Here is a 22,627-nt window from a genome sequence, read left to right as displayed (position 1 = left end):
CACCGCTTTCCCGGCACATCGTGCCTCGACCTCCCGGTCGGCTTCGAGCTGGCGGCCACTAGCTCGAAGCTAACGGGAAGGCGAGACCTACTACAGCCGGGAGGAACACCGCTTTCCCGGCACATCGTGCCTCGACCTCCCGGTCGGCTTCGAGCTGGCGGCCTCCGAAGAATGCGGCTAAAACTTTTGCGAGATCTCGCAATACTTTTTGCGAGCGCTCGCAATACTTTTGCGAGCGCTCGCAAAAGTCCGTCTTATTTTTTTTTTCCTCCCTAATTTTTTTTTTTTTTCCTCAATTTTTTTTTTTTTTCCCTCCCTAATTTTTTTTTCTCCCATGTCCCCTGGGGGGCTCCGTAAAATGTGGCCCAATAGACTTCTGATGATGTTTTTCTAATGTTGCACAAAGTCATCAACTTGTTTTTCAGCTTCTGGAATAAGTAGTGGAATAGAAGTGAAGTAGAGCATAAATTTTAGACTTAACTGTATTTTCTAAAGTTGTACAGCTTTTCCTCCATTCATACTGCATCAAAGTAACAGGAAAGCAAATAAATAACAGAAACTATGCTGCTTTTTCTTATATTAAGATAAGTGTGGCGTTAGGCTTCTTTATTAGCAGAAAAGGCAGTTTTTGTTCTGCTGGCTGTCATAAAGAAAGCAAGTTGAGCTTTGAATTAGCTTACTTTTCAGACCTGGGCCGCATGCCACAAAGCACATTCGACATAGCCAGGGTATCTTTCCATTATCTGGATTCACTTATACCAATGTAAACGGTCACACAAAGCTGCTTATCCACATGCTAAATTAACGCAGGGTTTCTCATTCTAGCTATGAGCAGGTTCATGTGAAAGGGAAGACATTGGCAGCAGTTAACCAATCACAGTGGCTGATTTTACACAAGAAGAAACTCATAACGCAGATTGAAAGCAACACAGATGCTCCAGACAAACAGTGTGTGTGAAAGGAAAAGGTACTGAACATTAGTTTAGAATCAAATCTCTGTATGAATGCTCGACCTTTAAGTGTTTTGGTCAGTAAGACTGGAAAAGACCTGCTGTATTACAGAATTTTAGTCTATTTGAAGCCTGCAAGCAAAGCCAGATAAGAGGCTAACTGTGAAAATAACAGGCGTATCAGAATCACAGCTGAATCATTAAGGGAAATCTGATGATAAGAGTATTTTATTAAGTTAATTGGTGTTTAACAGTCTGAGAGCAAGCAATGAGTATATTCTTTTTAAAGCAGAATTTAAATACAGGCTTGGTCTACATGTGAATTTAATTGAAGATCAGCAAGTAGAAACAGGTGCACTGTTTTTCAGATCCTGTATTAATCCTGTTGTGAAATTGTTTTTAGCAGTTCTGCTGTTGATTTCTAACACGACGGCTGCACATCAGAGCTCTGAAACTAAACTGGATCTATTTAGACATTTAATGTTATATTAAATGTTATAGGTAAGGTAGGTGCAGGATCATATATTAATGTTTATATAATAATACAATGTTTTTGTTTGTTTTACTGGTGACAGGAGGGGGGGTTAAGGAATAAAGTTGCATCCAAGAATCTGTCCTATCCTGCTCATCAGGATAACATGAAGACTTTAGACACTACTGGAAAATTCCGTCCTATCCTCCTACTCGCCCTACAGAGGTCTCAGGAATCTTCTCAAGATGGTCACGCTGTTTCTGGAGAGTCGATTGGTCAGTAGGCAGTGATTTCACACCTCTGATCTCTAATCTGAAACATAACCTGCTGCAGGGCAGGTTGAGTTCAGTGCATGAGTTACCATGGTGATTTACCGTGGTAAGAAGTGAACCACCTTTGTAGTACAGAAAACCCAGAGTTAGATTTAGACTTATCCAAAGGTTGACTTTGAAGTTTGGAAACTGTCTCTTGTACAGTCTGTGGTGTAAAGTGATGTGGAGAGGTGAAAGTTTGTGTCGTGCTTGGTTGACATTTTTCTAAACACTGCTTTGGATGACTGGAATAAATTTTAGTCCAGTGTAGATGGGAAAATATGCATTATACAACAAAGAAATGTCTTTTATACATGTGGAGAGCTGGCAGAGATTCTTTCAAGCTGTGAAGAAAATGTGCAGAGATTTAAAAAAACACAGCCCTTTGTTTAACTAACATCCTTATTCATCTCCATAGAGATGCTGGTTTACTCGTATACGTTTATGTGATGGGAACGAGTTGATTGTAACACAATCGGCTGCATGGCCTCTCAGCACTGTCGGTAATGAAGGAATGTGTGTAGGATGAGACTGTGAAGACTCTGCATACACACTGTGCGCTCTGCTCACCTGGTATTTTATGAGTCTCTCCCACAGCTGTGAGCTAAGCTCAGAGGGGAGATTTAGCCTCCCACCTACATAGCCAGCAATTCCAGGAGCAGTTATGAGGGTGAGCAGGTATGTAGCAGCTGGTCTGTGGGAATAGCTGCTCCACCTGCTGCACTAATATAGGGACTGTTAATTAAAATAAATAACAGATGCCAACAGCTCTAGAGGAGAAGGCATAGTCCAGTATTAAGAGGCATACAGTTTTCTTCTTGTGTTAAAGGTTTTACCAGCATGGTCGTGGTTGACCATCATTAGGTTTATATCGACAGTTTTTGCCCTTTTAAGTGACAAGAATGCGAGGGTTCGTGATTGGATGTGAGTCAGGCAAGATTGATTTTTAGATTAAGGGAGAGTTTTCTGGGTATCAAAGGCTGGTTTTCTAAAATAATCGATTTTTTATTTTTCCTTTTAAGGAAAACTAGAACATGACAGTGGTAATGAAAACTGCTTTCATTGTCAGAATTAATGACTGGACTTCCCCCCTGACTCTCTGCCGCAAACTCCTGGAAAACATCAAAAACAAAAAGGTCAGGATGCAGGTTGAAAAATGAATGAAGTGGAAAAACTAAAAAGGAATGGTTGTTTCGCAGAACTATTGTTTTTTTTAAGTCTCTCAAAAGGATTACCTGTCAAGTCTGTAACCTCATCTGACTCAGCAGGATTCATCCCCCTGACGGTCAAGCTAAAGGCAGAATGTGCTCACAGCAAGCAGCATTAGGGATTGCATGGCCACTCTCTGGTCATTCATTATCAGTATTTATAACAGCCAGTAATTTAAAAGCAAAGAGAAACACCCTTCAGTCATGTCATCAGTGCCATTGCATAGTTTGTCCACCAGAGGGTACTATGCAACCTCCTTATTGGCAACAACCAGCTGATCTGAGCAGGCTTGGGCAGAGTAAATGATGAAACACAACAAATTTTAGAGAAATCTGTTTGTTTTGTGTGTCAGAAAGAGGAAAAAACACATCTGCCAATATGTCTGTGTATTAATTTTGATCTTAAAAATCTGTTTTTATTACCTAGTGAACATTATGATTTACCTGGCCTGTGAAGTAACTGTCAAACTTAACTTGGGCGTCTTGTTGGAAACAAACAGCCAGTTTGATCAGACTCGGTTAGAGTTTTTTCTCGGAATAAAACAATAAAAAATAACAACTCTGGGCCTGTATCTTAAAAGTTCATCCTCTCCTACAGAGTCCTGTGATAAATTGGTCTGTCCAGGGTGCACCCTGCCTCTCACACTATGACAGCCTGGATAGGTTCTAGCACCCCACAATCCTGAACTGGATAAATGTGAGAAAAGAGGGATGCATTACAACTGAGATCTGGCACTTGAATGTCACATCTGCAATGCTATTTCAAATTGAATGCCCATAGCTTGCAGTTTCTCATCTGTGTTGGTAACTGTCCTGTTGGAGGATGAACATTGGGCCAAATCTAAGCTACTGGGCTCTCTAAAACAAGATTCATTAATGACATCTTAACTCTTTACTTACACTTCAAAATCAGTCAATGAGGACCAATCTAAACATTTAAACATAAGGCTTCATCCATTTCCTTCCACTTTATCCAGGACAGCAGGTGGCGTGGTTAGCACCATCACCTCACAACTAGAGGGTCCTGGGTTCGAATACATCCATGTTCTGCCAGCGTTTGAGTGAGTTCTCTTGAGGTGCTTTAGCTTCATCCCCCATTCCAAAGACATGCATGTTAGATTATTCCACACTGGCTGTAGATGTGAATATGAGTGCAGCTGGTTGATAGATTGGCAGCCTCCAGAGTGTGTTCTTTCTTGGCCTGTGACAGCCAGGATATTCAGCCCAAGGACAATTTTCTGAATGCCCTGCAAATAAAGTAGAAGCTCTCCATCTAAACATGTATTCTGTTTAGTCTGCAACCTTGATCAGGATTATCCAAAAATAGCTGGTTTTGCAGGTGAAGCTTGCACCACTTCAGCCACATGTGTTCCTTGGCAGTTAATGAGGAGTGTGGTTAAAAATGTATCTGGCAGTGAGAAGGGAAGCCACGTATGATGATTGCACATGAATGATTGTGACAAAAGTATTCTAATATACAAAAGACCTGAATGCAACATTATTAAAGACTTTCATTACTCAATGTGAAAGGGCTCTGTTTAACTGCAAAAAGCTTATCAGTCACTGATACTATAGTGTTGTCATGGTGACAAGATAAAGAATCCTATTGGACAAAAGTGCCTGGTATCATTATCTGACCTTGCTTCTCTTCAAATGAGCAGTCGCACAGTTTGAAATGAAATTAATGCTTTATGCCTCGGTAATGAGAGCAAATATTAATTATACTGGAACTTGAGTGCAGTAATGGGTCCATTCATCACTGTCAAAGCAGGACTGCCCTTTGAAAAATGTATTCAGATTTGGGTATTGGTTTTAAATGACCAATTATGTGCTGCGTGGAGTTCGCTGTCCTCTCTGTAAGCATCACAATCAACCAGACGTTTGTTGCCAGGGACTTTTTTTAAAAGAAGCATATCTGTTTTTTTTTCTCTTGTTTAATCTTACAGTGAGTTAAAAATAATGACATTCTGATAATAACACAGCAAAAGATCCAGAACCAGTGCATTTAGTCACATGCACATGACTGCCAAATATCAGGTGCTGGATGCAGAAATAGTACATGAAGTTGCAGTGCACAGAGACAAATCTCACAATGAGTCCTGGTTTCTTAATGGCGCTCTGAGGCGTCCTCACTGATATGGTCGTATGTTGTGTTCTTTGTTTTCATCCCAGGTTCTCTGTGATTCTGTCTCGGCCTCATGTGAGGAACAAAACAAAACAGAAGAGGGAATTATTTGAGAGAACTGTTTCCTCTCTCCCCCTCCAACCTCTCCGCAGCCTCCTGCCGCCTCTGAATGATTGAAGCCATGCCCATCGTATCTGCAAGCACAGGTATATGTGCTCAGGCTCGTTCATGGTCTGAAGCTTTTTATGTAGTTATGAATAAATTATGTGCTGGAATAAAGCATTATTACATTAATGTGGATAAACTGTTGGAATTTGAAAGGGGGGTGATATGGAAAAGCATATTATTATAAACATCGGTGAGCTAAAGAGAGAATCCATACAGTCTCTTTGTTGATGAAGGTGGTTATTATGTACGATGCATTTCTAGATAGAAATTGTTCTTTGACTCAGTCATAAATATACAGCATGATTTCTTTTTTTAAATACTAAAGGGCTGCATGAGATCCTGGCTCTGCTCACGTCTCAGCTTCACCCTGATGCCAACCACAAAGAAGACCTGGTCTTCCTCAAAGATGTCTTCAGCGAGAAAAGCATTGGATACCTCATGAAGGTATAGTGGATACATCAGAGTAGAAGTGACTACTGTATTTGTGATTCAGACATTTTATTATTATTTTTTCCACACATGCTGGATTACTGTACATGCACATTAAGTTTAATTGCTACGGTGTAGATGACATCTACTCATGGGTCACCGCTGAACCACGAGTTGTTCCAAAACCGTCTATCTACAATTGGATGTTGGACACAAAGCACAGAAAAAACTCTGAAAGTGTGTGAATAGGTGAATCAGACATGTTGTGTAAAGCACTTTGAGTGCTCAAGTATAGTCAAAAGAGAGCTATATAAAAACCAAACCATTAAATGAGTGGTTGCGTGACTTACTTTTTCCTTCCTGTCAGCTTGAAGCAGTTTGATTCTTCTCCTCTGACATCAACAAGTCATTTTCACCCAGTGAATTGCCTCTCAGTGGATATTTTCTCTTTTTCTGACTATTCCCTGTAAACCCTAGAGATGGTTGTGTGGGAAAATCCCGGTAGATCAGTAGAAATACTCAGACCAGCCTGTCTGACACAAACAATCATGCCCTGTTCAAAGTCACTTAAATCGCATTTCCTTCTCGATGTGATGCTCAGTTTGGACCTGAGCGGGTTGTCTTGACCTTGTCTACATGTCTGCATTGAGCTGCTGCTATGTGATTGGCTGATTGGATATTTGTGTTAACAAACAGTTGAACAACTTTACCTAACATAGTGGCTGGTTATAAAACGGTACACATCATATATGATATTGGTTTTTTTTGGGGGGTTTTTTGGGGGGGGGGTTTGTTGTTGTTTTTCATTAAAAAGTAATGATCTGCATTTGTGGTTTTGTTGCTTCTTGCTTTACATCCAGATCCATGAAAAACTGAAGCAGTATGAGAAACACAGCCCCACTCCAGTCCTGCACAGTGCCTCCTGTTTGGCAGAGGATGTAAGTGCAATTAGAAGTGAATATATATTTTCTCTGGTGACTAGAAGAATACTTTGAAATACTTAAAGCAGTAATTTTCTGATTTCAATCACCAGCTAGCAGAAGAGCTTCAGAATGGGCCACTGGAGGATGATGAGCAAGAACTGCTGCTCCTCTTGAGCACTCCTCATCTCAAGGTGTACACGCACACACACACTCAGCCTTTTTCAGCCTGCGTAAAGAAGCTGTTAAATGCTAGACCATACCTCTCCCTTGCTCTCTTTCCTTCTGAGGTTTGATCTCTTTAATAATGCTGCTTCACAGTATTTTTGCCCTGCACACCTCTGATTTTTCCACATTTATTACATAACACCACCGTCAGAGCTGTCTGCACCCCTTCCCCATCCCCTAGACACACACAAGACTGCCTAATTACTCTGATCAAGTGATTATGCTCAGGTTATTGGCTGTCTGAGAAGCATTCTGGGAATTGATGATAGCTGTGGAATCAGAACGTTCATTTTATTCCCTCAGTTTTCTTTTCCCCAGAAATCGGGTATGTTTCCTACGTGCTGTAACCTTCTTTTCTGGATCCTTTTATCTCTGTTGATCGAGCTCCTAAATCTTGGCTTGTGATTCAGGCAGTGCTATCGGCTCATGACACAGTGGCTCAAAAAAAATTTGACCCTGTGCTGCCACCACTCCCAGACGATCTGGACGATGACCTGGAGGAAGAGTCTGTGAAGATCGTTCGGCTGGTGAAGAACAAGGAGCCACTGGTAAGTGTCTAAGGGTGCAGTTTGGCTTTTCATTAAACTAGTACCTGCTTTTTGAAAACTACTGCTAATGAAATAAAAGAGAAATTAAACAGATTCAGTAAATCAGATTATAAGAAACGCGCACAAAAAAGCAAAGAAATATTCCTACTGAGTATCAAATATGTGCTGATGATTGATATTAGATTTTCCTATGAAGGTAAAATCAACATCTTTATTTGAACCTGTTCAATTGGAGTTTGAAACAACTTTATGAAGGGCATCGATAAAAAGGAGCAGTCATACTCATATGTGGAAAAGATCAACCCCAACCTGCCGGCACCCACTGCTTCATTCACAAGTTAGAACCTGTGTACAGGAGGCTGTAGAAGACGTTACAGAGCCGGGTCATTTTCAGATATTTATTGACTCTTAAACTGGTCCCAGTAAGTGGGACAAGTTGCCTCCTTCTCCGTCCAGAGGTTTTCAAACGTTGGTAAAAGAGGGCGATGTGCTGCAAATGACGCTCTGCAGTATAGCAGAAAAAAAATCATCAAAGCAGACTATTTTTAAGGAAGTTGTTGTAGTGGGGTATTAAACCAACAGCTGTCTCTTATATAAGTTGTATAACTTACTAATACTTTGATTTGTCGGTAAGAAGAACAAAGTGCTACGTAAATGCAAGAATGTTACACTGTACAACTTGAAAACCTCATCCTGTCCTCAAGAATTTTACTTTAATGAACTTCAATGAACAGTCTTGGATAAATCTGAAGTATGAATGAGTGTCTACGAAATCCACAGAAAAAATATATACGGCTAATGCGATCCTACTTTTATATCAACGAGCAGCTAGCTGTAGATTAGACTTTGGCCGAGATTCATTGTTGACACAAAACACAACCTTCAGAAGTTTTGTCAAAGCCTCACAGACCACTTGGTCCATAGGGGAGGAACTGTTAGCTTGGCTGTTTCCAGATTTAAGACTGTTAAGCTAAGCTAACTGTCTGCTGACTGCACCTTCATGCTGTGAGTACACAGACATGAGATTAGTGTTTATCTCTTCATCGAGCTCTCAGTAGGAAAGGAAATAAGTACATCACATTTTCTAAAGTGTCAAACTAACACATGATTTACTTAAAGCTAAAAATGTAGCTGTAACCCAGAGTAGCAAACAGTGATTGAAGCTAAAGTGGGCTGCAAATTTTTTTGCTTGATGCAGCAATTAGAAAACCTGTAATTACAGCATTTAAATGTCATTAAATTGCATGAACTTTAAGTAGAAGCACAAACAAGTAGGCAATATTGATGATGGGGTATCAGACTCTTCATTCACGTACCATTTTGACATTTAGCTTCAGTCAGTTATTGATCTTTCCAATTACAACTAGCTGCAAATTGGGAGCCTCTTCCTCCAGTCGGAGGATTAGGCCAGCTTAGTGACTTTGGGATGAGATTTGCTATGAATAAATCTTATTTATTAATGTGCATACTTGTATAAACAGGGAGCGACTATTCGGAGAGATGAAGCAACAGGAGCTGTAATTGTGGCCCGAATCATGAGGGGAGGCGCAGCTGACCGGAGTGGTGAGACTGAGTTTGCAAAACATTTCTACTGAACTTTAAATGCCAGATATTTTTTATGTGGAAAATCAAATGCGTAATGGAACAGCACTATTGTATTATAATATCTCTATTACTGTGGATGCTAACGCTACCCACCTTCTTAGCACTACTGATATACTGAGAGAGATGTCAGTAGATTACATTGCGTAACCCTGTGAACTGTAACAGAAAACAAATCCGTGAGATTAGTGCCACGAGATTGCATATTTTGAGAATATAAACTAGGTTTGTGTCTGGATGTTGCCATAGTAATGTTATCGACATACTGGCAACACAAAATCGTCTTTTGTTCACATTTCAGGTTTGTATTCTAAGAATTGGGCATTTCTTTAGCTGTATTCCCCCTGCGTGCTGTGCTTGTGTTTCCAGGTCTGGTGCATGTAGGGGATGAGCTTCGAGAGGTCAACGGAAACCTGATAACCCACAAAAGGCCAGATGAAATTAGTCAGATACTGGTAATAAATGTGGAATCGGACTAGTTCAGATACTATGATTCTTGTAGCTGGCAGCCAATCATTGTGGTGCTCTGTTGTTGTTGTTTTATTTTTTTTAGTCCCAATCACAAGGCTCCATCACACTGAAAATCATCCCAGCTGTTGCAGATGACGATAAAATGAAAGAAAGCAAGGTTAGGAATGCTTGCTGCGTGAGTACGCAGGCTTTTCTTATGGAAGGTCACAACCACTCAGCCCTTCATCAAGGTTTATTCACATGTATCCACTTTACTTTTCTTTACCTTGCCCTTTAGTGTTGCGTATGAGCAAATGTTTGATTGTGCAACTTGCAGAATTACAGAACTGTGGGGAAAAAAAAAAAAAAATGTCATGATCCACCCCTCATTTAAAAAATAAAATAAATACCCCAAACCATGACAGAGCCTCCACTCACTGTTGTATCTCTCCTGGTCTCTTTTGTGCAAACTGATAACGATTGGAATCAAAAATGTAATTAGGGTTCATTACTCCATAAGACCTGTTGCCACAGATTTTCTTTTTCTCCAGTCCATTTTCAGCTTTCTTTCCTTGGAATAAAAGCCTGATGAGGCTTCAGCGACCAGTTGTTGCTTCAGCCTGTGTCAGATCTCTGCTGGATCTTGGATCCGTGTTAGGCTGATAGTAACAAAGTGTCTAAAGATACAGTTTAAAATTGTTATCGGCTTAGTCGTCTGTTAGGTGTAGACACACTGACAAGTGGCTCAAGACTTTTGCACAGCGCTATATGTGTATTCACCAAAGTATCTCACACTTTTCTGTATATAATGAATAAAGTTAAATAAATACAGAGATGATAAAGTTTTTAACAGAATATTCCTCCTTCTTTTTAAAGGTCTACATCCGAGCTTTATTTGATTACACACCTTTTGAGGACAAAGCAACCCCGTGCCAAGAGGCAGGACTTCCCTTTAAACGGGGTGACGTTCTTCAGGTTGTTAGCCAGGAGGACCCCACCTGGTGGCAGGCCAAGAGGGTGGGCGACTGTAACCTGCGCGCTGCCCTCATCCCTTCAGTGCAGTTTCAGGAGAGGTAGCCTGCATCAACAGTCTGTGTATCAGATGTTAAAAAGCTGCCTTATTTATTTATTTATTTATTTATTTATTTATTTATTTATTTATTTATTTATTTTTATCAGTAATACATTTTTGAAAATGTTTGTTTTTCTTCCCAGGCGACTGAGATACAGGATGAAAATGGGTTCCGTATCTGCTCCCATTTCCCCAAAAGCTCCCACATGTAAGCATTACTTACTATATACAAGCGCAAATGTTTTAGACTCTTAGATCTCAACACACATCTTCTGTTGTGGGTCTAATCTATCCAAGGAGGTCCTAAAAGAGAGATTATAAAGAGAAGGAGGGGATCGAAGATTAATCTCTGAGGGGGGGGGAAATGCATAATCCATCACTTTAATTTCCTAAATCCAATTTAAAAGATGAAATGATGCAAGTCCTTTTTTTGCATCTACAAAAAGATGCAGTAGTAAAATGGTTTCTCTCCTTTAAAAATCTGATTATCCAGTTATTCTTAATTTTTAAAAAAAAATAGTCTTTCCAGTAGAGAAAGAAGATGGTTGAGGATCTCCAAGCATGGATACAGTGACAGTTATGAGACTGCATTGTGAATTTGAGAGAGCTGAATGTACACTAGGGGTCGCCGAATAGTCTATGTCACACTCTACAGTGATACTGTGTATTATTCCTTGCTTTGCTAACTTCAGATGAACGGGCCGATAGAGGTACGTAGAAAACCCCTCATTTTAGCAACCATCTCTCATCCCCAGTTTGGACTGACTCCATGTTTTTCTTGCCTGAATTTCTGTATGAAATTCTCATCGACCCATCTGAAACACAAATTTTGGTCACTTTCCTCCTCCCCATCCACACTGTGTCATGTTTTGCCTTTACAGTTTCTTTAATTGCCACAAATCCTCTCCTAACCTGCTGTGTTCTCACGTTAAAGTACCCCCAACACCTCCTCCCTCCTCTTACCCTGTCTTCTCTTCCCGATTGCCATCCAACAGAAGACTGTGACAATAAGGGTGCTGTGAATGGAAAGGACATAGGTGAGCAAGCACAATCAGTGAGTTTATGTTAATCACTGCAACATCACATCTTTCGCTCAGTCTGTGTGCTAAGCTTTTTCTTTTTGAGTGTGTATATTATTCCTCAGATTGTGTGAGACTGGATTGCTTTGGTTGCTTCATTGATTATTGAGGGTTAGGCCAGATAACCGTCAAACAGAAAACAGTCCACGTGTGTGACCACTACACAAGAAATTCTCACCAGTAGGTTGGCCAGGCTTCCAGGATGGGACTGTGCTTCAGTGGGTGTTTGTTCACACCGTTTTGACCTTCTTTTTTTTTTTTTTTTTTTCTTCTCCCCTAAACCATGTCCACACCCATCTGTCCGCTAGAGCTGAATTATCTCTACAGCTGCCTTAATGTAGTGTGATTTCATTTAGACATTCCTGTAGTGGCAACTAGGGTGACCAGTTTCCAACAAACTAAACATGGGGCAAAAGGGTATGTTTGTATGAGATAATATGGGATACTAATGCTGAGAGGTAGTGTAAAATGTTCATGTATCAAACTCATTGCAGTCATTGAGTCGACCATAAACTCCTCCGTGTGTATTCCAGAGTCAAATGTGAGGCTGTCTGTCCAGCAGCGAAAGCTTGGCACAAATTTGGTCACACAACAGGACAATGAAGTCCAGCAGCAAAACTACAGCAGAATGGCTGAAAAAGAAGAGTCGATGTACTGAATTATGGGGTGTATTTAGTTTTTTCACAGATTGCATTGAGTCCTATTAAAAACTTTGTTTCACCATAAAGAATATCGTTTTTATGGTCCAATAGTGGAGTCTTAAAGTTGTTTATTCCACTTTTCTAATTGATCCTTTTTAGTTCACCTAATGAACTAAAACTACCAAACTTTTCTTTGATTATCAGCAGGGATCAGCATTTTTTTTGAGCCAAACATTTCTACTGATTCTCACTTGTACTGTGGTACTTAACATCATATTCTTGTCTGTGCAGAACTGAACATTAACCAGAAACTGCATAAAAGCTCAGTGTTTCAGTCTCTCATATCACTGTAGTGTAGTTGTAGTTACGCAGTTTTTGTGTTTTGTTTTTTTGTTGTTGTTTTTTTGTTTTTTGTTTTTTCCTGTGGTCTTTTCCATCATATTGTGCCAATAACTGAAGTGAGTTTCTCATTGAGTGTGGCATTGATGGTAATACAGTGACATGTGAAACTGCACTTGGGCAGTGTTGACTTTTGGAAATTGGAGCCAGAGAAGAAAATGATTGATGAGCAGTAACACATGAATGGGGAAACCTGGTCACCTAGTACTATAACCATTTTTTGTGGTTTTTAAATGAAACACCTCAGCAACTTCCTGATGGATTGCCATCGGGTTTACTGCACATCCCCATGTTCCTCTTAGGATAGGATGTAACAACTTTAGGAACTCAACTTTCTTTAGTGCCACCATGAGCTTAGATTTTTTTTTTCCTCTGTAAAAACAAACAAATTTTAATATAAATATAGCCTGTCAGGGTATGATTAGACTGGCAGGCTTTTTGCCCTGTGTGCTACAGCCATCAAGCTTCTCAGTGTTCGTGTGGCGCCTCATGCCATCTCAATGTGCTGCAAATGGCCCGTCATCATGCGTCATGCTGACAGTGATTACCCTGTGCTTTAAGAAGTTAGTCACAGCATGCATGGCTTCTGATCGTTTTATTCTGTTTCAAAAGAAATAATAAATTAAAACTTAAGTTGCTTTACTCAATGGTCTAATATAAGTTGTAGTTTCTCCCAAGAGTAAGGCAGCCCCTGCCTTCTGTGGCCATGCTTTCTCATGGGATTTTTACTCAGGTACTCTTACTGATATCTAATGGTGTTGTCCACTGTGTGTGTCTTGTGTGATACTGTTTTGACATGCGATTTTCAGCTACCTCAAACCTGTTTCTTAATATCAAAGTGGCAGAGCGATCTGCAATACATGGGCAGGATTTTGGTGTATTTGTTGGATTTGTATAAGTGTGGATCAGTGCAGTAGCATATGTACCCTAAGGCTACCTTCATGTCTTTAACAGCTAGCCTACGCAGAAGTTTCCGCTACAGGAAAGATCGCCAGGGTTCTCCTGGTGAAGCGCACACTCCTGACGCCAATCACACAGAGTTCCTGATTTACGAGGAAGTCGCACAATATTTTCCACGTCCTGGAGAGAGACCTCGCCTTATAACACTCATAGGTTCGTCAATTGGAGTGAATTTTAACAGCGATGAAACTACAGTTGTGATGAGAAATTCAGATACAGGCATCATGGGTTATGAATGTGATGGTATTTTGGGATTTTAATTTAACTGTTCTTTATGTGCATAAACTCAAATCTGTGTTTACAATGTTAAAATAGTATTTTAACTTGACACGGTGAAGTCATCCTCAAAATTCTTTAGGATGTTCAGGAACCACCAGGAGTCAAACCTGTCATGAAGTGGAAACTGCTGGAATAGCAGCGTCACAGTGGAGTGAGTTTTACATCACTATGAACTGAGAGCGCCGACCAAGGACGAAGCCTCTGTTCCAAAATCGACTTCATCAAACTCTTTGTGGACTTTATGGATAAAGCAAATGCCTTATGGACAAGAGTTTCATGGTTAGATGAGACCAATATTGAGCTTTATGGCAGTAATGACCGTTGGTATGTTTGGACAAGTAATGCTGAGGTTTTCAAACCTGAGAACACTGGTGGAGGTAGCATCATGCTCTGGGGCTGTTTGTTTGTAATGTTGGTACGTTACACAAATTGTATGGAATTGTGGAGGAAGACTACCTTCGAATTAGAATCAGAAAAACAGCTAGACAACTGAAACTTGGGCACAACTGGATGTTTTGGAATGGATAAAGCAGGCTAATATGATTGTGAACCGGCCGTTGAAGAAGAGAAAAAAACAAAAAAAAACAAAAAAAACACGACCTTAACCCCATTGAAAGTACGCTCAAAACCAGCCAATTTAAATCAACTTTAGCCTTTCAAATTTAAAAATCCAAATATTAGTGTGTATATCAATGTATAAATTTTGCCCTGTGAGAAAATCCAAAAAGATTCAAACTTGTGCACAAACTTCTTGGGATTTTCTTTAAGAGATTACAGATGTATGCTGTACAATCATTTCATCCTGGAAAAAGAACAGTTCAAAGAAATCATTAAAAACTCCAAACTACCATGTTATTCATGCCCACAATGAGTGAACTTTTGGCCAGATCTATACACACATGTTCCAAGTTCATGATCCTCTTATATAAACTAGCTATGCTGTTTGTATGGTCATAGGTTCACTTGGAGCACGGATCGCTGAGCTCAAACAGAAGGTGATTGCTGAGAATCTGCGGCGGTACGGTTTGGCTGTGCCTCGTAAGTGTTGTTTATCTTTTCTAATTGACTGTAAGTGTTTGCACTGAATTCATAAGAGTGAAGTAAAAGAGCTTTCGAGTGAGTATAAGGCACTTTGTTCTTTGGCACTTCGTACCTGCAAACGCACTCAACCTTTACATTTCTCTCAGGAAACTCCCATAATTTGCGTGACCCTCAAAATATTACACGAGTTTCCAGATTATTAAACAAACAATCCACACACCACATACCATTCCAATTCAGTTTTGTTAGTTATGACGCCATTTCACAACAGCTGTTCCTTCAATGCTTCCAAACCCATCTGTCGCACCAACCTAGCAACCCACTGCCTAATTCAAGGGAAGTGTGTGCATCTAATCTCTGCACAGGCAGACACTGAGACGGTGAATCATTTAACGTCACCATCATAGCTGCTGTTTTCCCCAGTTTAACTACTGTGACGAGAGACTTTAAAACACGCCAAAATAAACGAGTCATACATGGAGCTTGTTGATGTCTGTGACAGGGAGTTGCAGACTTTGGTGTAGTTGGAAAGATGTTCACCTTTTAATAACTCACTGGCAAAACATAAAAAATAGGATTGGTACCGACTGAGACAAGTATCTCTTTGCAAGTTGATTTTACAGTAAACGCACTGCTTTTTAATGTAATCAGTATCGAGCTTAATGAGATATCCAGAAACATACAAGCATCCAGTATCTTGTGTCTTATTTTCCAACTTGCTCTTTCTGCTGACCAACGGCGCCCTGAAGACACCACTCGAGCCAGGAAGAGTCATGAGAGAGAAGGAGTGGAGTACCACTTCATCAGTAAAGCTGCTTTTGAGGCAGACATCCAGAATGGCAAGTGAGTGCTGGGAACAATGTTTTCTGATGAAGTGCAAAAAAATTATAGAACACAAAAGGGTTAATTGAAGCGTTTCAGCATTTTAGTTAATTTAATTAACTTGTTAGTGGTGATGATGTGTTTCTGCAGGTTTATTGAGTACGGCGAGTATAAAGAGAATCTCTATGGCACCAGTTTGGACTCCATTCACAGAGTTTTGGATCAGAACAAGGTCTGTCTGGTGGATGTGCAGCCAGAGGTAAGTGTTTTTAAAAATATGGTAGGCGGCACTGCCAACCAAATACACTTCTCATTTAAATCAAATTTCCTCTGTGTCAATGTAAAAGTGCCTTCTTCTTTAAAAGAAGTAAAGACAGCAGGTTGCATATTGGCCACATCGTGCCATATACACGTGTAATATGTGCAATATTGGAATACATTTCATATTATGGTATTTTCAAACGAAATTGGATTGATCTGTTGCCTGCGTCCAGACCTGTGAAGCTTTCCGGAGCCTATACAGGAGATAGAAATGCATGATATCAGGCAAACTGACTTTTCACCTTATTTTGTGCAACTGTCTGCCAACATAAAACCAATAATAAATCATCAAAAATATGTTTATTTTAACATTTTTAGTGGCTCACAGGCTGTTTCTGTTTGCTTCAAAAAGAATATCCTCTCTGATAATTGTGCAGTCTTTTATACTTAGACATTGATTTGACTTTATATGGTCTTCTGTTTGTGCAGTATATCTTCTCAGCATAGAAAAAGCTCTGTGGGATTTTTATATGGGAGTTTGTAAATGGCTGATTGGTCTTACCACATTCAGGCATTGAAGACTCTCCGCACCGCTGAGTTCAAACCATATGTCATCTTTGTAAGGCCTCGCATCGGTGATGGTCAGGGAAAGCAGTTTGGCTCCTCTTCCTCACTCAGCGTAGCGGTCACGGTGAGTGATCCCACATCAAACCTGCCAGACGTGCAGTACACTTTCTGGGCTTATTAATTGATGGTGGAATATAAATGAAGCTTAAAAAGGTTTAGTTCAGGTTAAGGTAATCTTGCATTGTTTGTTTTGTTGAGAAAGGAACCATATCAAAAGGCTGATTGAACCTCGGTAAATAAAGCTTTTCTTCACATGGCATGCATTTAAACTCAGTGTGTGAGTATTTTGTTTAATATAAACTGCTTAAAAAGTTAAAGTTACTTAGTTGTACAAACACACAGCCAAATATGTTGGTGTCTGTGAAGGTCATTTGAATACAGTGAAGTGAATGAGCTGTGTCATAGTATGGTATGCTATCCTGTTGGAAGCAGCCAACAAAAGATGATGACACTGTGGTCTTTAACAGATGGACGTGGTCAGCAACAATACTCAGGTGGGCTGTGGCATTTAAACGATGCCAAGATAATATCCCCCCCACACCAACAACAGCCTGAAGATGGGATGGATCCATGCTTTCATGTTGTTTATGCCAAATTCTGAGAGATGGTTTCAGTAGATCAGCAGTTTCCCAGCTTGTCTGGTACCAAAAAGCGTGCCACGTTCAAAAAGTCACATTTTGACAATATCTGTATGTCAGCTCTGAAGGGTACTGAGTAAGAATAGAGAAATTCCATATGGTCATTAGTTTAACTTCAGTGGTTCTCTAGCAGAGTGTATTAGCAGCTAAACACTTGTCTCTCTTCCTCTCAGGACGATGACTTGCAGGAAATGAAGCAGTCGGCAGAGCAAATGGACGAATGCTACGGCCACTGGGTCGACTACGTGTTGGTAAAGGAAGATCCAGCTAGTGCCTTAGCAGAGCTCCAGGTTGTATTGGAAAAAGTACAGATGGAGCCACAGTGGGTGCCTGCGTCCTGGGTGAGGCGCTAGCCAGCTGACCTTCCAAATAGAAAAAGAGGACAGAACTGTGGCGTGCCTCTGAAGGTGCTGAGCATTTGGACTGATCCAGTGTTTTACTGCCGTGTAACCATTCCACAAATGAGTATGTGAGTCACTGTAAAAGAACATCCAACAGGCCTGTTGCAGAGTGGTCAGCATAGAATGACCACAGTAGTCAGTGCTGGTGTACATACCGTATATCCTGATAGTGCAGTGGCTTTATATGAGAAAGGTATGTAGTACAAGCATGCAGGACAAAGTTCCTACAGCAACTTATTGTCAGAAACATCTGCACTCAGTGTGGTCAGCTATGTAAGCCCCCTATTATAACAGCAGCTATAATGTGAAGTGCCATATTGAATATGTTAACTGTAAAGCAGAAGAAATCTATGACTGATTTTGCTTTGACAAAAGTTTGTTTAGTGAAGTGGGTTGAATTTGTCTACATTTGCTTGAGAAATAAAACAAGACCAACTCTGTTTATTGGGGAAACTATTTTACTGACTGATCACACTCATGAAACAATTATAAACCATAAACAAAAGGGAAATATACATATGTGGTTGCATTGTGTGCAAGAATACACAAGGCCTTTTACTTCCAAAGCTTCTTGATGGACATGTTCTTCTCACTGTCTTTCTGCATGACCTGATAAAGTTAAACTGCGTTAGTATAGTGCAAGATGTGAACACTGCATTCAAAAATTAGCTTTAGGTTATACTGACCTTTGCCACCGCCATCTCAAAGTCCTCCTGAGTGACGTGCACTCTCCGTTCTCTCAGAGCATACATCCCTGCCTCTGTGCAGACGCCCTATAATACACAGATGCAGTAGGGGAAATTTAATGATGTAGTTCCTCATTTAACGCAGCTTCCATTTAGCAGGTTAATTCTTACCTTAACCTCAGCACCAGAAGCTCCGGGCATCAACTCTGCAATCTTCCTCAGGTTAATGCCGCGAGTCAGATTCATCTTCCTGGAGTGGATCTTCAGGATATCCAGACGGGCCTGTGGGCGCATAATTAAGTGTGCTTAGATACAAAAAACTCAGCATGTTTGAGTAAACACGCTAAACGATTAACTACCTCTTCATTGGGAGGCGGAAACTCTATCTTCCTGTCAATCCTGCCTGGCCGGAGCAGAGCTGAGTCCAAGATGTCAATACGGTTAGTGGCCATGATGACCTGCAGAGATGGACGACATACTATTAAGTATATTTGAATAATTGGGGTTATTTAATACTTTAACTCCCATGTTTGGCACTCATGAACATTTATTTAACAAACGCAGCATTACTTGTTTCAAAATATTATAAAGGTCTTCTGTAGTCATCAGCAACTTTAGGTGATGCTGGTATATAAATAAATACCAGTTGTACCACAATGTCATTTATGCATAAAGAACCTATACAGCAAGCCGAAATGTCATCAGTAACGCATGTATTAAGAGGCTGTCCTGTGCACATAACACTACACCTCAGTGTTCATAGTAAGGATATGAGACTACACAGTGATCCTCTGCAGTACCTTTATGTTCTTGGTTGCCTCGAAGCCATCCAGCTGATTGAGCAGCTCCAGCATCGTCCTCTGCACCTCACTGTCCCCGCCTGAGCCTCCCTCCAGCCGAGATGAGCCGATGGAGTCTATCTCATCCATGAAGATGATGGACGGAGCATGCTCTCTTGCCATGACAAAGAGTTCTCGCACCATACGGGCACCTGCGGAAAGCCAGGGAGAGATCAACCAAAACCAGTTATTAAAAACATGGGGATCAATTCAATCCCAGTGTACAGGAAAGAAAAGGCACGCACCCTCTCCGATAAATTTCTGGACCAGCTCTGATCCAGACACCCTGATGAAGGTGCAGTCAGTGTGATGGGCCACAGCTCTGGCAAGGAGGGTCTTCCCTGTACCTGGGGGGCCATAGAGCAGCACACCCTGCAAGCACAAAGGAAAATCTGAACCACCTACACAGATGCAACAAGTGTAGCTTTAGTTAACCAATTTAATCAAATTATCTTTTTCCCCCCTGTCTTTGCTTTTCATGTTTTAGGACTGAAGTGAATGATGGGCAGGCAACAAGACGAGAAAATGTGTCAAAGATATAAATATAAAACCCTAAGAGAAACTTCTGAAATTCGTACCATCGGCTCTCTTGTCAAATACCCACCTTGGGCTGGGCAATGCCTAAAGCCTCAAACAGCTCAGGGTGTTTGACGGGCAGCTCAATCACTTCTTTGATCTCCTTGATCTGCTTATCCAGGCCGCCGATCATTTCATAGGTGGAGTCCGGCACCTTCTCCACCATCATGAGGGACACCAGAGGGTCCACCTTGTTAGGAAGGATCTTGTGCAAGGTGTAGCTGTCGTTACGCAGAGCTACACGACAGTTTGGAGTCACCTAGTGGCAATTTCACAGAAATAATAACAGAACAGTTTAGGTTTCCTGATTCCTAGTACTTATTTTAATGAGTAAAATGCATTTTTTTTTCTTGTTTAGCTCTATCATACTTTACAGTAACTATTACAAATGGACTCAGCTTTTATAATACTCACATCATTGATGTCAATGTTTTTGTCCACATCCACCACAAACTTTCCCTCTGGATGCACCTGAAAATGATGAACAGACATAAATTTAAACTGTCCACGACTGATTCAAAAAGAAGGATGCTGCATGGTGAATGTACACAACATACCTTAACTAGCACTTTCTTTTTGTCCATGACCCTCACCACCTCTCCCACGTAGGATCCCTGTTCCTGTAGTAGCTGCAGCTCCTCACGAAGGAGACGCACTGAGACCAAAGTAACAAAGGAAATGTCTGACTGTGTACATCAGAATGACACAATTCCCAGTAATGTGGCAGGAAGATAAAGCACCATACCTTTGGCATTGAGCTCATTTCTCTGTGCCTGCAGACGTCTGAGATTCTGACTCTTCTCGTTCACAGTCAACTATGAAGAAAAAAAAGCAGGTCAGGCATGATGGGCGAGCACGCGTTAAAAAGCAACAAAAACAAAAATGATTTTTCATTTCCTCACCTGCAACTCTTCTATCTTAGATAAGTAGTACTGCCGCAGACCTGATCCACCTTTACTCTCCCCCATCTCCATCTGCTAAAGAAACATGTTGCTGCAACTTCACAGTGAGCTCTTGAACATTTAAATATGGCATATTTAACCTCCTAGGACCTGGCATCCACATATGTGGACATCACATTTTGGGTTATTTAGACCAAACTAGTCAATTTTGCTCCACAAGGGCCTGATATCCACTTACGAGGACATAATACTGCTACTGTTCTATTGAAATTTTAAAGGAATATCCTTATATGTGGCTCTCATTTTTCTTAGAAACAAAAATTAGGTTAAAAAAAAAAAATTCTGGTAATTCTTTATTTTTACATTCATCGGGTCCCAATCAGCCCAAATATCAAAGAGAAATTAAAAATGCATGCTGTGGAAGAGTTTGGGTCTTAGGAGGTTAAATATGCATTAATCAATGACTGTGTTCATAAGCCATCAATTTTGTTTCATTCTTGTTTTAAGATAAGAAAGTATGTTGGCCAGTTGATTGCTATGCTGCCTGCCAATTTGTGTTAGTGATGATGATTTTGATAGCGCCGACAGCAAACTGGGTCAAATGAATTCTCACTGATGAGAAGTGCTTTTCCTTTAGTCCCCATTTGCAACTTAAAAGTCGACCATCAAGTGTGGTATGGTGGTTAAAACTGCTGTATCACAGCAGGAAGGTTCTGGGTTTGAATCCAGTCCAAGGTGGTGTAAGATTAATTGGTGACGGTGTGAATGTGAGCACGAATAGTTGTATATATGAATTAGCCCTGCAAAAGACTGGCGACCTGTCCATGATGTACCCTGCCACTGGCCTTATGACAGCTGGAATAGGCTCCAGCCAAAACGCAATGCAGAGACGTCACTGTGTACTCTGTATACCCTCAATATGAAGCAGCCTCTATGCATAGTTTTAGTTAGGCAGATATCTCCTGAAGGATGCAAACCACGTCTCTTTTTCCTACTATAGCATTTACGCCACTACATTTAAAGTTAAAGATTAAGATACCAATTATATAGCAGCCTACAGACTTATGCTGTAAAAATACTGAGGAACTGTAAAGTTTTTCCCGCGAACATTATTTTAGATTAACCCAGCAGCATATAAATCATCTACATTAGCTAAGTCCAACATACATGCCCGATGAGAGGATCTTATGTTGGACAATGCAAAGTACACAACATTTATCAGTAAATAGTGTACGCCGAGCTTGCCATTATCTAATATTATAGAAGAATGGAAATGCGCATTTGTCCAATTTTCATTGATTAAATTGGTGGACTGAACTGGTTTAAATTGACCACTGTTTACATTAACCATTAGGCCTAACCAGTAGCACCAACACAGGAAATATCTTTTAGGCAAGGAATTAAAAACACAAAAAAACAACAACAACCTATGTAACAATAAGCGTTAAAGTGTGTGACGCTAACTTTCTCCCAACAATTACAGTTCATTAGCAAACTAACATCAGTTAGCTTACGCACAGACGTGCACGTATATTAATAAAGTAACGCTTGGTGTTTCCCATATAATAAACTCAGATATATATATCTCATAATATACTGAAATAAGCACCCCTGTGTGGTCAAAAAAAGCTAAGAATAGAATAAACTGTCCGCACCTCGCTGCCAGTCATCGTGAGAAGCTAGCTGGGTTAGCTACAATGAGACAGCAAACCGGCACAATCGCTGTTTTCAATGAAGTGACGTTTCCGTTTTTACACTGAAGTCCCGCATCCTTCCCTCAAACAACCGATTTTGAATAATCTATTAGACCCACAGCAAAACAGAAACGTTTCCTTCGCATGGCAGTCATAAAAGCAACAAAGTGGCAGGGGAAAAAAATACACCTACATGATCAATTCCGTCCACCTCCATCTTGAAATTTCTACATCCGGTTAAAGCCACTGCAGACCAGGCGCTATTTCCGGTACAGCGTTTTCGTGGTATTTCTTTGATG

General features: G+C 40.5%; 2 protein-coding genes across 9 annotated transcripts in view; one reads left to right on the top strand and one right to left on the bottom strand.

Moving 5' to 3' along the window:
* LOC102295455 (MAGUK p55 subfamily member 3) overlaps nucleotides 1-18,075 on the top strand; it is a 27,623-nt gene extending 9,548 nt beyond the window's left edge. Inside the window, exons 2-21 of one of the 5 annotated variants that reach the window (XM_014329930.2) lie at nucleotides 1,526-1,697; nucleotides 5,114-5,272; nucleotides 5,560-5,678; nucleotides 6,524-6,601; nucleotides 6,697-6,777; nucleotides 7,222-7,359; nucleotides 8,841-8,922; nucleotides 9,331-9,416; nucleotides 9,515-9,589; nucleotides 10,288-10,484; nucleotides 10,627-10,691; nucleotides 11,176-11,193; nucleotides 11,479-11,520; nucleotides 13,264-13,335; nucleotides 13,557-13,715; nucleotides 14,799-14,879; nucleotides 15,632-15,725; nucleotides 15,855-15,963; nucleotides 16,537-16,656; nucleotides 17,404-18,075. In XM_014329930.2, the coding sequence (XP_014185416.1) occupies nucleotides 5,236-5,272; nucleotides 5,560-5,678; nucleotides 6,524-6,601; nucleotides 6,697-6,777; nucleotides 7,222-7,359; nucleotides 8,841-8,922; nucleotides 9,331-9,416; nucleotides 9,515-9,589; nucleotides 10,288-10,484; nucleotides 10,627-10,691; nucleotides 11,176-11,193; nucleotides 11,479-11,520; nucleotides 13,264-13,335; nucleotides 13,557-13,715; nucleotides 14,799-14,879; nucleotides 15,632-15,725; nucleotides 15,855-15,963; nucleotides 16,537-16,656; nucleotides 17,404-17,583 (1,833 nt within the window). In that variant the 5' untranslated portion in view covers nucleotides 1,526-1,697; nucleotides 5,114-5,235 and the 3' untranslated portion in view covers nucleotides 17,584-18,075. The remainder of the gene's footprint in view (nucleotides 1-1,525; nucleotides 1,698-5,113; nucleotides 5,273-5,559; nucleotides 5,679-6,523; nucleotides 6,602-6,696; nucleotides 6,778-7,221; nucleotides 7,360-8,840; nucleotides 8,923-9,330; nucleotides 9,417-9,514; nucleotides 9,590-10,287; nucleotides 10,485-10,626; nucleotides 10,692-11,175; nucleotides 11,194-11,478; nucleotides 11,521-13,263; nucleotides 13,336-13,556; nucleotides 13,716-14,798; nucleotides 14,880-15,631; nucleotides 15,726-15,854; nucleotides 15,964-16,536; nucleotides 16,657-17,403) is intronic. The other 4 variants (XM_014329931.2, XM_005949275.3, XM_005949278.3 and 1 more) reach the window with 4 other exon arrangements.
* Nucleotides 18,072-22,627, bottom strand: psmc5 (proteasome 26S subunit, ATPase 5). 4 transcript variants are annotated; one of them, XM_005949279.3, is made up of 12 exons: nucleotides 22,522-22,627; nucleotides 20,635-20,709; nucleotides 20,478-20,547; nucleotides 20,290-20,387; nucleotides 20,147-20,203; nucleotides 19,761-19,991; nucleotides 19,402-19,528; nucleotides 19,118-19,308; nucleotides 18,677-18,775; nucleotides 18,489-18,599; nucleotides 18,318-18,404; nucleotides 18,072-18,240 (listed from the first exon to the last, which is right to left on the bottom strand). In XM_005949279.3, exons 1-12 carry the CDS (start codon nucleotides 22,543-22,545, stop codon nucleotides 18,187-18,189), a joined length of 1,224 nt encoding a protein of 407 aa, XP_005949341.2. In that variant the 5' UTR covers nucleotides 22,546-22,627; the 3' UTR covers nucleotides 18,072-18,186. The 4 variants fall into 4 exon arrangements, with proteins under 4 accessions (XP_005949341.2, XP_005949342.2, XP_005949343.1 ...); XM_005949280.3 differs by having other exon boundaries at nucleotides 20,635-20,706; nucleotides 22,522-22,582; XM_005949281.3 differs by lacking the exon at nucleotides 22,522-22,627 and adding an exon at nucleotides 22,290-22,514.

This window comes from Haplochromis burtoni, unplaced genomic scaffold (genome assembly GCF_018398535.1).
Source record: "Haplochromis burtoni strain Fernald_Lab_line unplaced genomic scaffold, NCSU_Asbu1 Contig_642, whole genome shotgun sequence".
Lineage (NCBI taxonomy): Eukaryota > Metazoa > Chordata > Actinopteri > Cichliformes > Cichlidae > Haplochromis > Haplochromis burtoni.
This window is presented reverse-complemented; position numbering and strand designations above follow the sequence as displayed.

What these genes read in the sequence shown, in the direction of transcription:
- psmc5 (XM_005949279.3), bottom strand. Translation starts at nt 22,545, where the DNA reads ATGGAGGTGGACGGAATTGATCAT. An exon ending in CCAGAAATTTATCGGAGAGG is followed by an intron (nt 19,309 to 19,401) that starts GTGCGTGCCTTT and finishes GGCTTTCCGCAG; the next exon opens with GTGCCCGTATGGTGCGAGAA. An exon ending in AGGCAACCAAGAACATAAAG is followed by an intron (nt 18,776 to 19,117) that starts GTACTGCAGAGG and finishes CCATCTCTGCAG; the next exon opens with GTCATCATGGCCACTAACCG.